This window comes from Aethalodelphis obliquidens, unplaced genomic scaffold (genome assembly GCF_003676395.1).
Source record: "Aethalodelphis obliquidens isolate GAN/ISIS:26980383/991018 unplaced genomic scaffold, ASM367639v1 scaffold38, whole genome shotgun sequence".
In the NCBI taxonomy this organism is placed as follows: domain Eukaryota; kingdom Metazoa; phylum Chordata; class Mammalia; order Artiodactyla; family Delphinidae; genus Aethalodelphis; species Aethalodelphis obliquidens.
The window spans coordinates 6,354,718-6,371,678 of record NW_020837982.1 but is presented as its reverse complement, the minus strand read 5'-3'; the positions used below and the strand labels follow the sequence as shown (position 1 = coordinate 6,371,678).

General features: G+C 48.0%; 1 protein-coding gene and 1 non-coding gene across 3 annotated transcripts in view; both read left to right on the top strand.

Annotated features, from left to right (window-relative positions):
- Positions 1-16,961, top strand: part of PITPNA (phosphatidylinositol transfer protein alpha) — a 40,880-nt gene that overhangs the window by 12,094 nt on the left and 11,825 nt on the right. For both annotated transcript variants that reach the window (XM_027130588.1, XM_027130587.1), the window contains exons 4-10: positions 1,928-2,019; positions 7,321-7,328; positions 8,428-8,502; positions 11,031-11,114; positions 13,192-13,269; positions 13,433-13,543; positions 14,655-14,777. In XM_027130588.1, the coding sequence (XP_026986389.1) occupies positions 1,928-2,019; positions 7,321-7,328; positions 8,428-8,502; positions 11,031-11,114; positions 13,192-13,269; positions 13,433-13,543; positions 14,655-14,777 (571 nt within the window). The remainder of the gene's footprint in view (positions 1-1,927; positions 2,020-7,320; positions 7,329-8,427; positions 8,503-11,030; positions 11,115-13,191; positions 13,270-13,432; positions 13,544-14,654; positions 14,778-16,961) is intronic.
- On the top strand, positions 5,002-5,104 carry LOC113633181 (U6 spliceosomal RNA). Its single transcript, XR_003438096.1, has one exon. It is a non-coding gene; the product is annotated as a U6 spliceosomal RNA (small nuclear RNA).

Sequence of the window (16,961 nt, the reverse complement as noted above, 5' to 3'; positions counted from 1 at the left end):
GGCTGCATTGGGTCTTAGTTGCGTCACGCGGGATCTTTATTGAGGCATGCGGGATCTCTCACTGCGGCACACGAACTTCTCTCTAGTTGCAGCGTTCAGGTTTTTCTCTCTCTAGTTGTGGCGCATGGGTTCCAGAGCATGTGGGCTCTGTAGTTTGCCGCACACGGACTCTCTATTTGAGGCTCAGGAGCTCAGTAGTTGTGGTGCGTGGGCTTAGTTGCCCCACGGCATGTGGGATCTTAGTTCCCTGACCACAGGTCGAACCTGTGTCCCCTGTATTGTAAGGCGGATTCTTTAGCACTGGACCACCAGGGAAGTCCCTCATCAAGTCCTTTTGAGTCCATCTCCTTGGTTATCTCCAGCGTTTCCATTTCCTTCCATCATCTCTTGTCTGGATTATCACAGCATCTCCTAACTGGTCTCCATGCTTTCCACTTCTCTGCACAGCTCCAAGCGTTCTGTCCAGAAGATCTGTTGCTCCCTAGCTTAGAAGCTATAGATGGCCCTTTGCCTTCGGGATAAAGTCCATCCTCTTTGTTGCAGCTACAAGATCTTTTATAACCCAGCCTCTGCTTGTTCTCCTGTATTCCTCACCTCATACCTTACACCAGCTACTCTGAACTTCTCTCTTCCCCCCAGCTTTTCCCACCCCACTTCCGTCCTCTTGTCTAGCTCAGTCCTACCCACTCGCTACTCGGTGTAAACTTTCCTTTCCCTGGGGAGCCTCCCCATGCACCGTGTTCTCACAGTGCTCTGCCTGGTTAGTTCCACTCCTCACTAGAACGGAAGTTCCCTGAGGGCAGGAGCCATGTCTGTGTGATTCCTACATGCATCGTGGTGCCTAACTCATAGAAGTACGTACCTGAATGAGTGTGGCCAAGAGTGAGTGGATCTCAGTGGGCTGCTCTGTGTGTTCCGAGTTAGCTGTGTCCTGGAGGTAGCTCTTTTTCTTAGGCGTCAGGCACTAAGCTGATGAGGTTGTTGGAGCCTGCTAAGACTGCGTAGATTACCAGTTAAAAGCTGAGGCAGAGGAACACACATACCTTTTTTTAAATAAAAGAAACAAAAAGAGCTCATAGGGTACCTGCTGCTCTGTAACCTGAGATAAGAATTGAATGGAAGAAAATATTTTGTCCTGGGAGGCAGATGGCCCTGAGGCCCTCCTGGCTGCCCAGAACTGACCCTAGGAGATCAAGTCATCTTGGATCCCATATTCCAGGTTAGTCAGCCAGTCACTCTGGTCCACTCTTGAAGACATCTCATCCTTGCAACGTGTAGTACCATGCCCTGGGCCCAGTGAGCTCTGGAAGAGTGCGTAATGATAGCGTAAGGACTGATAAGCCGTGGCCGGTAGCCCGGGGCCTCACCTGCTGTCCTGTTCCTGGAGGGTAGGGGGCCAAGTTGCGGCTGGATGTTAGTAGCCAGCTGAGCTGGGGTGTCAGGCTCTGACAGGTGGCTTTTCACACACAGAGTAACCTGCTGGTCTCAGGGGAACTTGCGTGTCAACTCCCCACAAAGAAGCTGGAGCTGCAGCCTGGACAATGTGCAGTAGAAGCCCATTGTCTTCTTTTTTTTTATTATTATTTATTTATTTATTTATTTTTGGCTGTGTTGGGTCTTTGTTGCTGCACACGGGCTTTCTCTAGTTGTGGCGAGCGGGGGCTACTCTTCGTCGTGGTGCGCGGGGTTCTCATTGTGGTGGCTTCTCTTATTGCAGAGCACGGGCTCTAGGTGATCAGGCTCAGTAGTTGTGGCGCACGGGCTTAGTTGCTCCACGGCATGTGGGATCTTCCCGGACCGGGGCTCGAACCCATGTCCCCTGTCTTGACAGGCAGATTCTTAACCTCTGTGCCACCAGGGAAGTCCTTAGCCCATTGTCTTCTAACTCTCTCCTCTGTTTCTCTTCATAACCCTTTTCTCACTACAGCAAAGTGCCCACATTTGTTCGAATGCTGGCCCCGGAGGGAGCCCTGAATATACATGAAAAAGCGTGGAATGCCTACCCTTATTGCAGAACAGGTGAGTGCAGAGCTGGAATTTGGGCCCCAGGGTGGATGGAGGGTGTGGTCAAGTAGGCCCAGGGGTGGCAGTGAATTGGGGTTTTGTGTCCCACCTTCATTTTCCAGATTAAGCCAGTGGAAGGATGAGCTTGGGGCCTCCCTTCAGGCCGGTGGTGAGTGCCAGTGTTGTCTAGTGCAATTTGGCAGCCAGCTGGGTGGGAACCACCAAGTAGCCATGGCCCAAGATGGCATAGAACCAATCCCTCCTATTTGGGGATGCTATGATAATTTTGGTTTTTACTGATTACAAAAGTAATGTCCTCTGTCTTGGAGAATACATATAAACAAGAAAATAATCACCCATGATCCTTTCATTTCTAGTCACTGTTAACATTTTAGTGTCTTTCTAATCCTTTTTTAAAATGCTTTCATATACACGTGTATATAAAGTCTCCAGACACGTTTTTCAGCCAAATTTTGGGTCAAATCATACTAATTATTAAATTGTTCATTTTTAGTTAGTAAATGGGAAACCTTTTCTCTGTCACTACATATAGTCTATTGTTTAAAATTTATTAATAGTTGCATAGTATTCCATTGTATGAATGTACTGGGATCTTTTTAAGCTACTCCCTTATTGTTAGATACTGAAATTTCCAGTTTTAATAGGGTGTATTCATGTTTGGCTTGAAAAGCAGCAGTGAGGCCCAGGGACTTTTGAGAGAGGCAGTCATAAGAAGGGGCCTTGCAGGGTGACCTTCCTGCGCTGGAGAAGGGCCAGACCTAGACACCAAGGAAACATAGCAAAGAAAACCCTGATGTTGTTGGGGAAAAGTTGAAATAAGCCCAATGTTTGATGACAAAGGATTTAGAAACAGCTAGCCCCCGAGTATGTTGTATAACACCTGCAGTCCGAGCCCTGAATCAGTGGCTTCCACTAGACCAGCATGGTGCATGGTTTGGTGTTTTTTTTGGCTGCACCATGTTGATTGTGGGATCTCAGTTCCTTGACCAGGGATTGAACCCAGACCTTGGCAGTGAAAGCGCTGAGTCCTAATTAGCAGACCACTAGGGAACTTCCTAGACCAGCATGTTCTATAGTTGAAGGTGGGATTAGGACTGGAATTATTCTCTTAATCTTCCCTAGTCTCCTATCTGGAGTTTCTAGAAAGGAAAGATTTGAACCTTCACAGAGAACTTTCTATTCTAGACATTCTGGGATTCTAGCGGGGGGTCTCTAGAGGTCCCCTGGAAGTCGACTGTGAGTTAAGTGGCTTTTCCCCCAGCCAGTCTACATTTGTTGGCACAGACAGTCTGCCTGCCAGCCTCTGCTTACACTTCTCTTACTTGTTGGGACCTGGCACTCCCTAGATTGTATCTGATGAGGAAGATACATGTGGTCGTTATCCCGTTGACTTTGGGAATGACTAAAGTCTAGATCACAGGGTCATTGCTCTCTTCAGTCCTGCACAGGTTCAAGAACATTTTGTATCAGGACATGCACAGTCATTGGTGGGACCTGGGATGTGTAATGCTTAGAGTTTTATTGCTGTAGCTGAAAATGCAAACATCACTATTCCCTAATCAGCAGGCAGGAAGCTGTTCAATTCTTGGAAAAGAGGCACATACACACTTTCTTAAAAGACACTGTGGGGGCTTCCCTGGTGGAGCAGTGGTTGAGAGTCCACCTGCCGATGCAGGGGACACGGGTTCGTGCCCCGGTCCGGGAAGATCCCACATGCCGCGGAGCGGCTGGGCCCGTGAGCCATGGCCGCTGAGGCTGCACGTCCAGAGCCTGTGCTCCGCAATGGGAGAGGCCACGACAGTGAGAGGCCCGCGTACCAAAAAAAAAAAAAAAAAAAAAAGTGTGCACAGTGGCTGGGTGTGTCTGGTCTAGGGCCAAAGATGAATTTTCTTGATGTGTAAGAGAATTGCATTGAGCTTGTGTCGTAAGAACCTTAGCCAACTTGGCATGAAGGAGGCAAATGGATAGGGTGGACTGCTGCATGCCTGGGGCGGGGTTCTGGGTACACAGCTTGTGCCAACTGAGAGATGCCACTGTCCTCTGTAATTCTGGGGAGAGTGTGCTGCAGCTGACATGGGCATTTTTCTAGACACCACATGTTCATTCGCATCTTCTGATCCTTGGCCAAAAGAAGAAAAATGTAATTTCTAAATACTCCGTGAAGAGGAGAGGCAAGGAGCAGGGGAGAGGAGGTTGGCTTCTTCAACGGGTGCTGACTTTACAGTCACACCCCAGCTTCATTACAGAATGAATGTCTTCTTTTTTATATATAAATTTATTTATTTTATTTTTGGCTGCATTGGGTCTTCGTTGCTGCATGCGGGCTTTCTCTAGCTGCGGTGAGGGGGGGTACTCTTTGTTGCGGTGCACGGGCTTCTCACTGCAGTGGCTTCTCTTGTTGTAGAGCACGGGCTCTAGGTGCACAGGCTTCAGTAGTTGTGGCTGGCAGCCTCTAGAGCGCAGTCTCAGTAGTTGTGGCGCACGGGCTTAGTTGCTCCACAGCATGTGGGATCTTCCCGGATGAGGGATCGAACCCATGTCCCCTGCACTGGCAGGGGGATTCTTAACCACTGCGCCACCAGGGAAGCCCAGAATGAATGTCTTGAATCTTAGATCTGTTCAGTTAGCCATTGCTCTTTTAAAAAGAGATATAAACAAGGAAGGCTATGTCCAGTTCCCTCTGGGGGCTGGTGGGAGAAAGATTATCCATTCAAACTCTTAGGTTGGCCTAAGTAGATCAGAGTTTGAGGTGAGATGGATAAAGGAGTGTGGAGTGAAACTCCACATGCCTTTTGGAAGGCTCTCACCTTGTTCTCAGTGGAATGAAGTTGGCTGTGGAAAACTCTACTTATTATCAGCTCTTTCTATCCTCTTACCTTATTTCTCTCTGTTTCTTTTCCCCTGATGCTCATGACTTGGGACATGAGGAGGGGGTAAGATGGGACTGGGTCTGTGAGTGAAAGTAGGAAGAGACACTTGCTATAGCAGCACATGTACTAAAACCGGAACGATACAGAGAAGATGAGCATGGCCCCTGTGCGTGGATGGCACGCAAATTCATGAAGCGTTCCATTAAAAAAAAGAAAGAAAGTAGGAAGAAGAAAATAAATGTTTCTCCTCCTTCCTCTTCCTGTAACCTTAACCCTGGGCTGAATACAGTCTCAATAAAGCCATAGTTTGTTTGTTTGTTTATAGCAGTGCCACATGGCATGTGGAATCTCAGTTTCCCAGCCGGGGATCGAACCCTCGCCCCCTGCATTGGAAGCACGGAGTCTTAACCACTGGACCACCAGGGAAGTCCCAAAGCTATAGTTTTTAAAAAGTACCTTACTGGTCTCATTGGAGAGCCCTGTTTTCCAACTGCAGACGGTTTCCTGAGACCTTTCCAGTGTACATAGGGTTGCAGTTTGAAGAAAAGGGAAGGCTCCGAATGCAGAGGTGTTTGGAGGCTAGAGAGGTGTTTGGAGGCCTTGAGGCTAGAGAAGATTGGGAAAGATTGTTTCGTCACCCACATTGGCATTAAAGGCCAGGGAGGGCGTTCACCCTCGTAGGTTCACAGACCTAATTTGTCAGAACTAAATGGATCTGTTTCTCAGGATCTCAGAAAGACCTATATACGAGACCCCCCAAATGCCAATATATTAAGTTATATTGAAATACAAAATTACTAATGAAAACCGAGATATTCCTGTTTGCTGAGTAGGGCATTCTTTCCTTGTGGACTCTTCTGCATAGAAAACCAAATTATAATCAGAAAGCCAACATGTAGTGAAAACATCCACTTGCTTAAGTGATCAGACCCTTGTGTCTGTGGTGTTTTGTTTTGTTTTTTTAAACAAATTTATTTATTTATTTTTGGCTGCATTGGGTCTTTGTTGCTGCACGCGGGCTTTCTCTAGTTGCCGTGAGCGGGGGCCACTCCTCGTGGTGCACGGGCTTTTCATTGCGGTGGCTTCTCTTGTTGTGGAGCACGGGCTCTAGGTGCATGGGCTTCAGTAGTTGTGGCACGCGAGCTCAGTAGTTGTGGCACGCGGGCTTAGTTGCTCTACAGCATGTGGGATCTTCCCAGACCAGGGCTCAAACCCGTGTCGCCTGCACTGGCAGGCGGATTCTGAACCACTGCGCCACCAGGGAAGTCCCGCCTTGTGTCTGTTGATTAGCACTTTCTGTCCCAACAGAGGCCAAACTAGGAGAAAGTTGCTCGGAGAGCATAGACTCAGAATCAGGTGGTTAGTGGGAGAACCTTGGGGCCTAGTGTCATCAAACCAGGCCAACCTGACACTCAGGATGGGGCTGCTAGATGTGCCACGTACACAGCCCAGGGCTCTTGCTCCCAGAACAGTGCTGGAGAATTTCTGCCAAACTGGTCTCTTTGGACTCGCCCTCGATGGATATTATACCCTTCATTTCCTTTTTTGTTAAACTAATAACAGGGCAGTTATTTCAATAGCCCTTTTAGTTATAATCTTGATCTGATGCTTTCTTGCAAGTATCTTTCGTTGGATTCAGGGAAATTACTGATGGTCTCTTGGGTTGTTTCTATACAAGGTGGATCTTATCCCTTATATTTCAAATTCTCCTCATCTCAATCTCAGAGGTAACCTTAGTTTCAGTTTTAGAGTTATGGAATTTGACTGTTAGCCCCATGTACTGTCAGATGGGGCAGTGTGGCATCCATCTGAAATTGCGATAACTGCCAAAGTCAGAGGGTACAGAATGATCTGGGCTGTGGTCAGGAGGAAGGCTAGTCTATTCCCCAGTGACATTAGAGCTGCAGTCATTTTCTCTGGTAAATAATTGAACGGTGCTTTCCGAGGGGGTCTCATTACAATGATCAGGAGTGTGGAGGGTGAGAGGTTTGGTTACAGTGAGAGGAAGGATGCAGAGGGCAGATAGAGAGTGCCTGGCCTACAGTGCCCTGCTCTGTGCCCCGGGAAGTGGGGGTGGGGGGACACCAGGTGACACTCCGACGGCAGAGCAGCGTGTCTCCGCGCTTCAGCTCATCAGAACTGCTCCCTGTCTTTGCCCAACTGGGAAGAGTCCTGAGGAGCCTGTAGTGGCATCGCTTTAATTAAATTCCATATTTGGTCTTTGGGGACTTTGTATGAGTGAAACTTGAGAGTTGCTGCATTTGAGGTACCAGATGTACTCGCTGGGGCTTGGAGAGTGACTGTGGAGTGCCCCAGGGAGTGGAGAATTCTTTGCTTCCGTGCTCCCTGGGGGTGAGGGCTGGATATTTTATTTATCCTCATTAATCTTTTTCTTTCTTTTTTCCATGTCCTTGCCTTGGAGCAGTTATTACAGTAAGTATTTTCAGGGGGGTTGGAACTGTAGATGACTTATAAGAAAGGGAAAAATAAAAATGGAACTGCCCCGGAGACTCCTGGGTATTCCTCTCTTTCTCTTGGGTGACTTTTGGAGCTTTTGAGGCTTAATCCTTTCAGTCCTAATGAGGAACTTGTTAATTGGCAAAATGGCTTCTTGCTTGAAGCTACATTGGCAGGTGGCTTTGTAGGTGCAGCAGTCAGGACTGTGGCATACTAGCCCCAGGTCTCACGTGTACAGAATGACGCAAGGCTGTCCCCTGCTTGCCCCAGGTTTGACCTTCCCAGGGTTGTACAAGAAGCTTCAGTTCAGCTGACCCGATTGTGACTTTCCCATTGGGGCGTTTGTTGACCCCAGTGAGCACTGACCCTTGGCAAAATTGAGAAATCAGCAAGGTTTCTTTTCCAGGCCCAGCCCCTCTGTCAGTGCCCCTTCTGTCCACCCTTCAGCATCCTCTTCCAGGTGCCTTGTCCCTGCTGGTAAATGTAAGAAGTTTCTGGGAACCTAATTCCCACTGAGGAGTTAGGGGGTTAACGTGTTCCTCCTTTGAGTAGTTCCAACTTTTTAAAGGCACTAAGGGAGGAGGCTGATAATTAGCATGAAGGGTTAAATTAGCAAACAGCTGGCTGGGGAGAACGGGCGCGGGTGGGGAACACATTTGGTTGGCCGGGAAGTATCCCCGTGCTCTTCCCACGCTGCCAGTCAGCCGTTATGCCCTGTGCATGAGGCAAATAGGAGAGATACGCGGATTAAATACATGGATTTTGAAGCCAGACACAACTGAGTTTGAGGCCCAGCTCTGTCGTTATCTCTCTGCCATTGGACAAGTCCCCTCATGGCTTTGAACGTAACTTTCCTTGACTATAAGACGAGGGTGGTATTACTACAGCCATCGCAGGCTGGGGTGAGGATTGAATGAGATAACACTCACCCAGCATACTGTGGGCTCCTGGTACAGTTAGCTGTTACTATAAGGCAGAGGCTGGGGTCTCTCGACTGCCCGTGAGCAAGTAGGGGGGATGGTTACTCTCCAACTTTGAGCCTGGTGACTGTAAGGTATTTTTTTTCCCCTTCCAGAATGAATACATGAAAGAAGACTTTCTGATTAAAATTGAAACCTGGCACAAACCAGATCTTGGCACCCAGGAGAATGTAAGTAGCACTTCCCAGGAGCCCCAAGGACTTCCAGGCCCCAGGACTGGGTGTTGAGGCTCCATCCATGCCAAGGGGTCTGATCCATGGTCCCCTTTTTCCTGGCCAGGCAGGCAGTAGCCTGTGCCCAGATCTGTCCTACCAGGGTGGGATTGCTCTGTCTCTAATCTGAAAAATATGATCTCCAAGACTCTTTATAGGACCTCTCTTAGTGCTGGCATTGGTCTAAAAATGTAACTCCTGGCACAGAGGAGGTGAATTTTTAAACCATCAAAATTAGGGAATTCCCTGGCAGTCCAGTGGTTAGGACTTGGTGCTTTCACTGCCAGGGCCGGGGTTCAATCCCTGGTTGGGGAACTAAGATCCCATAAGCTGGGCTTCCCTGGTGGCGCAGTGATTAAGAATCCGCCTGCCAATGCAGTGGACACGGGTTCGAGCCCTGGTCCAGGAAGATCCCATATGCCGTGGAGCAACTAAGCCCCTGCCCCACAACTACTGAGCCTGTGCTCTAGAGCCTGCGAGCCGCAACTATTGAAGCCTGCGTGCCTAGAGCCCGTGCTCCACAACAAGAGAAGCCACTGCAATGAGAAGCCCGTGGACCGTGACAAAGAGTAGCCCCTGCTCGCCGCAACTAGAGAAAGCCCGTGCACAGCAACAAAGACCCAATGCAGCCAAAAATGATAAATAAGTAAAATAAATAAATTTATTAAAAAAAAAAAAAAGATCCTGTAAGCCATGTGGAGTGGCCAAGAAAAAAAAAAGAAAGAAAATTACAGCCTCTGTAGAGCACAATTTGCCAGTACTCTTTAAATTTAAAATACAGAGGCTTCCCTGGTGGCGCAGTGGTTAAGAATCCGCCTGCCACTGCAGGGGACACAGGTTCAAGCCCTGGTCCGGGAAGATCCCACATGCCACGGAGCAGCTAAGCCCGTGTGCCACAACTACTGAGCCCATGTGCCACAACTACTGAGCCTGCACTCTAGAGCCCACAAGCCACAACTACTGAGCCTGTGTGCCGAAACTACTGGACCCCATGCTCTGCAATGGGAAGCCACCACAATGAGAAGCCCGCGCTCTGCAACAAAGAGTAGCTGCTCACTGCAGCTAGAGAAAGCCCGCTTGGAGCAACGAAGACCCAACGCAGCCAAAAATAAATCAACAAAATGAATTTATAATAAATAAAATAAAATACACCTATCCTTTATCCCAACAATTCCACACCTAGGAATTTATACTACAGTTATGTTTTCACATGTATGAAATAGCTTATATACAAGGAGATTCATCTCAGCATTCTTTGTGTACCCAAAGGTTAAAAACAACATAAAAGCCTATCAGTAGGACCCTGTTAAATAAATTGTTGTGCAGCCATATAGTGCTATATTATGCAGCCATTAAAAAGAACCAGTAGGGAACAGTCTTCAACATACACTGTTCAGTGGAAAAAGCACGATGTGAAACAGTGTGTATACATGCTACCATCTGTATTAAAAGAAAAATCTCTACACTTGAATGTTTAGCAGTGGTGGTACTTGGGAGTGGACTTGAAGACAAGAGAAAGAGTTATACGCTTTATCATATCCTTTTGTGCATTTTGTAAATTTATTTATTTTTGGCCGCGTTAGGTCTTCGTTGCTGCTCGTGGGCTTTTCTCTAGTTGCGGAGAGCAGGGGCTACTCTTTGTTGTGGTGCACGGGCTTCTCGTTGCAGTGGCTTCTCCTGTTGCAGAGCACAGGCTCTAGGCGTGCGGGCTTCAGTAGTTGTGACACACGGGCTTAGTTGCTTCGCAGCTTGTGGGATCTTCCCAGACCAGGGCTCAAACCCGTGTCCCCTGCATTGGCAGGAGGATTCTCAGCCACTGTGCCACCAGGGAAGCCCCTTTTGTACATTTTGAATTTGTATCAGAATTTCGTAGCATGATTTTGTATCTGGTACCACCTATTTTGAGTTAGTTAATTTTTTTTTTTTTTTTTGCGGTACGCGGGCTTCTCACTGTTGTGGCCTCTCCCGTTGCGGAGCACAGGCTCCGGACGCGCAGGCTCAGCGGCCATGGCTCACGGGCCCAGCCGCTCCGCAGCATGTGGGACCTTCCCAGACCAGGGCACGAACCCGTGTCCCCTGCATCGGCAGGCGGACTCTCAACCACTGCGCCACCAGGGAAGCCCTTGAGTTAGTTAATTTTTAAGAGCATCAAAATAAGCAGTATATGGCTAACCAGGCAACATCCCCATGAGACAAGTGTATAGTCTTTACAAAGGGGGAACATATGGAAACAAAATAGGTGCTAGGGGAGTCCTGAGAGTGTCTTGGGCTGTTGCAGTTGTACTTAGCTTGAAAAATCAAAGCATTAGTTCTCAAATGTATGTCCACTTAAAATCCATCCTCCCACTCCTTTGGATAGTTTTGTATGTACCAGTAGGAATCTCACATCTCTGGCTATGGGAACAGCTGCTGCTAGGTGTCCATTTTGGGTAAAGGGTGCTTCGTAGATGATAAAAACTACATGGTGGTCCTCCTTGTTCCTGCAGGTGCATAAACTGGAGCCTGAGGCCTGGAAACATGTGGAAGCTATATATATAGACATTGCAGATCGAAGCCAAGTACTTAGCAAGGTAGGAACTGTTCAGTGATATAGGTGGCCTTTGAGATGCAGAAATGACTTCTAAGTGTCAGAGAAACCAAGGAACCATACCCAACTTGGCTCAAAGGGAAGTTCTCTCTTGGGTATTTTATTTTTTAAATGAGTGTTAAGAATTGCCTCGCCTTGACTCGGGGATACCACCAGGAAAATAGTGGCCCAGATGTATGTGTCCTGCTTGGCCTCTGGAAATTGTCACTGGATGACGCAGGTACTGTCGGTAGCCCTGGGGTTGATTTGCCCTGCTGAAGTGACACTTAGCCTGAAACTAGTTCTCTTTCTAACCTTATGATCAAAAATATATATTGCCTGCCTATTTTGTGTTTAGAATACTCTGTTCTGTGGGTTCCAGGTTGGGGGGTTGCCAGTTACATGAAAAGACAAGTCCCCTGCCCTCAAGACGTTGGTGGTCACTTCTCAGAGTAACAGACATGGCAGCAGCCACCTGGAAAGGACAGTCCACTGCTAGATCATAAAGTTGGAGAAATTGGGGACCAGGTCTGTCCTGCTCACTGCCCAGGAGGTATTGGTTTAGGGAAGTAAAGGACTAGGTTTCCCCCATGCAGTACTCTTCCTATTTGACAGAGGCCTATTGGAATCTGGGCACAGGAACTTGACTCTGCCCATTGGTAGGGAATAAGTGTTTGCTCTCTGTACCCCAGGGGTATGATACTTCTTTCCTGGAGTCACTCTTTGTGCCTAAGATATTTTGTTTTGTGCATTCCCAAATAGATATGAAAGCCATCTTGTGCTTCTTTGCCTAATATCCCCACCCTTACCCTCAAAAGATTAGTGGATTTTTCAAAAAAATTTTTTTATTGAAGTATAACATATATAGCAAAGTGAATAGATCATAAGTGTGCAGCTTGATGAATTTCCTCAAACTGAACATCGCCAGATATTTCTCAAACAGAAATACTAGCCAAAAGTATGGTGCTTTGAGTATTTTGTTGACTGTTTCATGTGAGTGGAGAGAAGCAGAGGCGGGGAAGATTTAATAAATAATCTCCTTAGCTTTGGGAAATGCTTTATGATTGTGTGTGTATGTGTGTGATTTGATACCTTCGTTATTTTTGTTAAGTAGATGCCATAAGGAGTTTGCTTTTCGTTGCCCACATTAGTCAATGCAGAGGAACAGCCCAAGAGTAAACTTCTGTTACTGTTAATTAACACACAGCTGACTGCATTTTAAATTAACACACTGACTGCATTTTAAATCAGTGAGGGGAGACTGACGATAGTACACAAGAGGATTAAGTCTGTACATTGAACATTTCCAATAATGATTTTATTAAAACAAGGCAGTTTAAAAACAAAAACAAAACAAGCCAGAGGGAGATGGGACTAGAAGATTGCAGGAATGACTGCGGCCAGTTGTTCTCAGCTCAGGCTGCTGTTTTAGAATCACCTGGGGAGTTAAAAAAAAAATGCATGCAACCCTCCCCTGCAAATGTTCTTATTCACTGGGTTTTAGGCGGAATGACCCAGAAATCTGTACAGTTGACCCTTGAACAACATGGGTTTGAACTGCGGGGGTCTACTTAAAAGCAGTTTTTTTTTTCAGTATTAAATACAGTTCCACACGATCTGTGCTTGGTTGAATCCAAGGATGCAGAGGAACTGCGGGTACGGAGGGCAAACTGTCAGTTGGATTTTTGACTGCGTGGAGGGTCAGCACCCCTAACCCCTGCCTGGCTCAGGGGTCAACTGTATTTTGAAAACACCTTCCTTGGTCATATGAATGTTCACTCCAGGTTGCAAATCCCCACCTTAAACAGTGGAAATACGTGCCTGCTCACACAGTCTGGTAAAAGTGAAAACAGGCCCTGGCAGACAAAATCACAGAGAGCTATCCTCTGAGGCAAATGTAAACAGTTCTGTATCTTGTTTATAACACCTTCCCAGATTTTCTGTGAGCCAGCAGCGTCAAGAATGGTATGAACTGTACTCTGGTGGAAAATCTGATCTGTTTCTCTCTCTCTCTCTCTCTCTCCTCCTCCCTCCCCTCCCCCCTCTTTATCCCTCCCCGCTCCAACTCCAACTTCTCTCAGGATTACAAGGCAGAGGAAGACCCAGCAAAATTTAAGTCTATCAAAACAGGCCGAGGACCCTTGGGTCCCAATTGGAAGGTGCAGTTCACACCCTCACCACCGGGTGGGGTGGCGGGTGGACTGGGGCCAGTGTGTGTGGGCCTCCCCAATGGAGGAGGGGAGTGGCCCGCCTGGGCTAAGGGGGATCCAGAGGTCTGCCCTCTTAGTTAACTGCTTGCCTGTGGGTGTGTTTCTAATACAGCAAGAACTTGTAAATCAGAAAGACTGCCCATACATGTGTGCATACAAACTGGTTACTGTCAAGTTCAAGTGGTGGGGCCTGCAGAACAAAGTGGAAAACTTTATACATAAGGTAAGTGACCAGGGTAGGAGGCCTTCCCCGTGTGTGTTGGTGGGGGGTGTTTTGCCCAACAAGAGAAGATCATACAACCCACGTGGCATATATCAACCCACGTGGCTTGATATTTTGGTTTCATTTCCCAGACCCCCACTCCCCCTTGCACTGAACTGTCTTACAGTTTAATACTGTCCATCCAAGGGTACCACATGTGAAAGGTAAGGAAACTGAGGCAAAAGAAGGAAACAGGAAGGGGCTTTGCTGTGATTAAATGACAAATTCAGCATCTTTTTATTTATTTAGTTAGTTGCGCTGGGTCTTAGTTGCAGCAGGTGGGCTCCTTAGTTGTGGCTTGCGGGCTCCTTAGTTGCAACTCATGGGCTCCTTAGTTGTGGCATGTGAAGTCTTAGTTGCGGCATGCATGTGGGATCTAGTTCCCTGACAGGGATCGAACCCAAGCCCCGTGCATAGGGAGTGCGGCGTCTTAACCGCTGCACTACCAGGGAAGCCCCTCAGCATCTTTTCTTGATGCCAAAAGGCAAGAAGCACTATGAAACAAATTCTCCAGTGCCCGGAATTACTGAACTAGACAGACCTAAGGAGTTTTTTCCTTTTTTCTTTTTTTAACAAGAGAATCTCAAACAAAAGTATAATAACATGTAAAAATGGGAGACCCAGGAAAACTGAGCAACTCGCCCAAATGACACCTAAGGAGTTTCTATAGCCTTATCTCTGATGTGTGAGTCTGGTGAAACTGGGCAACATTCATAGCTGTTGGCCAGTTTTAACCTGGCTTTAGGCTCAAGAGACAAGGAGGAAACTTGGCACAGTTGTTTTGGGACCTTGACTTGTGGACTGCCTGTCTTGGTAGCATTTTGGGCACAGAGCCTCGTGGTGAGGTAGGCACCAACTCTCTCCTGGGGGCTTCCCCTACTTGAAGCCATACCCTTCAGACACATGGAGGCAAAGGTCACTGACCTCAGGGACTGGAGGGCTGATCCAGATAAGCCAGCCAGGTATCACTCCCCCCCGTGAAGTGTGGGTACTGGCACAGAGGTCGTGGGGCGGAGAGCTGCAGCAGTGGCCTGCACCTTCCGGTTCTAACTTGGGTCCCTCCTTTTTATAGCAAGAGAAGCGTCTGTTTACAAACTTCCACAGGCAGCTGTTCTGTTGGCTTGATAAGTGGGTTGACCTGACTATGGATGACATTCGAAGGATGGAAGAAGAGACGAAGAGACAGCTGGATGAGGTACGTGGGAGGCCAGACGAGACTCTGGGTCTGTCACCTAGATAACCGTGAACATTATGGAGACTGTCGTGCCAGGGCAGTTCACTGAGGGCACCGTCCTGTGGTTCTAGGAACATGTCAGCGTCCACTGTGGGTAAGGTCTAATGCCAGGCGATATGGGAACTACAAGGAAGAAAGCAGCCTGTGCTCTTGAACTTGCAGTCTAGTCGAGGTCTTGGCATATCCAGAGAGACAAATATGGCGGGCTGTGCTGAATGCCAAGTGAGTAATACAGTTGCTGCAGTGGTTCTTCAGAGCCGGTGGCGGGGGGATGGTGCTGGGCTGCAGAGGTGGAGGCGGCCTCGGAAGGAGGCAGGCTGGGCTGGTCCACGAATGCCACGCATGTCACCCGCAGAGGACAGCAGCGGCACACAGGACTAACCCCTCTATAAGGGTGTTGGGAGCTATTTTTAGAGTTTGGAGCCTTTGCCTTTTTTTTTTTCTTGCCCATGGCATGGATCCCAGAAGGAGAGCTATCTGCTGTTCCATGGAAGACTGAAGACCTAACACTCCTCTTGCCTCATTTGGGGAATTTGGGGCTGCTTCCCTGCAAGGCTCACTCTGAGGAGATGGTCAGTAAATAACATTCAGGCAGCCACTGTGTGTGAGACACTATTCTGAGGGCTTTTCCACGTCTTGTCCCATCTCCTGTGATCCTCACAACCCCTGTGAGGATGCGCCACTGTTACCCCCACTCTCAGATGAGGATGTAGAGGTTCTGAGAGTTCAAGGCCATACCCAGGGTCACACAGCCTGCAGGTGATACAGTCAGGGGAAGAGCCGTAGCACTCAATCACTCCGTCTTTTCTTCTCCCTCTAAATGCCATTTGGGGCTCCCTCCTGCCTCTCGGGGCTAAAAATAAGGCAGGAAGCTCTGTTTCATAGGAACTGCCATCCATTGCTCCCTCCTTGCCCTGGGAGGGTTGGCATGGGGCCTGGGTATCTGGCAGGCGTAGCTTTGCACAGCCTTGTCTGGCACTCCAGCAGGGCCTCAGGTGAGACGCAGGCCCAGGTCCACGGTGCCCCACACTACACAGGTGGTCCCGCTGCCCCGTGCTGGTCTCGGTGGAGAATGGGCCTGCGAGCTCTTCCTTCCTTGATTTTACCCTCCAGGATGACACTTCCTGGGCTGACTCACTGGTTACAGTGGTTTGCTGAGTTAGTTCCTGTTGTAGGCAGACGTTTTAGTTATTCATTCAGGTACATTTGGCAGGGAAGTGGCAGGATTTTGGACACAACTCCTGATTCTTCTGCTAAGGATCTTCAGGAAGTGGTAGATTTTAATGTCCAGGTCCCTGGCGATTCTAACAATGTAAGAGGGAGGCCTGAGTCCTGTGGTCACCCGATTCTTGAGAAAAAGAAAAGAAACAGGCTACCAAATGGGAGAACACGGAGCTTTCGGGGTTTAGCCTGTAGCTTCAGCTGCCCACTGCCTGACAGCCCAGCCAGAAGTACACTGGGGTCATGGAAGTGTTTGCTGACAGCCTTTCACTCTTTGGGTCGAATTCGCATTCTTGGTGCTGGGAGAACTCTCCTGAGCATTTACTGGATCTGCCTGCCTCAGATCCAAAGTTTGAGAGCACTTGTCCTCGGGGAGTTCTTTTTTTAATCCCCACCCCTTGTCTTTGCCTGTTTCTCCATTCTGTGGATAACTGTGCCAAAAGCTGAGATGATCTCTGTCCTCCAAGATAATTGCAAAATGCAGAAAACCCTCTTTGGAATTGGAATTTTTTAAATAGTTGGCAGTGGAAGAGAAAGCAAAGCCACTGGGGGACGTGTTCTGACCCCTTTAGCAACTGTATGGGACCTTTGTGTGCTGACTGTACCGCTGGCTCACTTCTCTTTCTTCTTTATTTTTCCTCTTCCTAAAAATATTTTTATCCAAGTTTTATTTTCAGAGTTTTACTTTTTTCATTTTTAATTAAAAAGACACTTTATTGAAGTCTGATGGACATACAAAGAGCTGCACCCATTTAATGTGTACATCCTGATGAGCTTGCAGATAAATAGACATCCGTGAGACCATCACCACAGTCAGTGTCCAAAGCATATCCATCACCTCCACAAGTACCCTAGGCGTATGAGGAAGATGCCGTCCTCCTCTGCCCTGTCCCTGCGGTCCTGCCCCCAGAAGTAGCCCCTGGC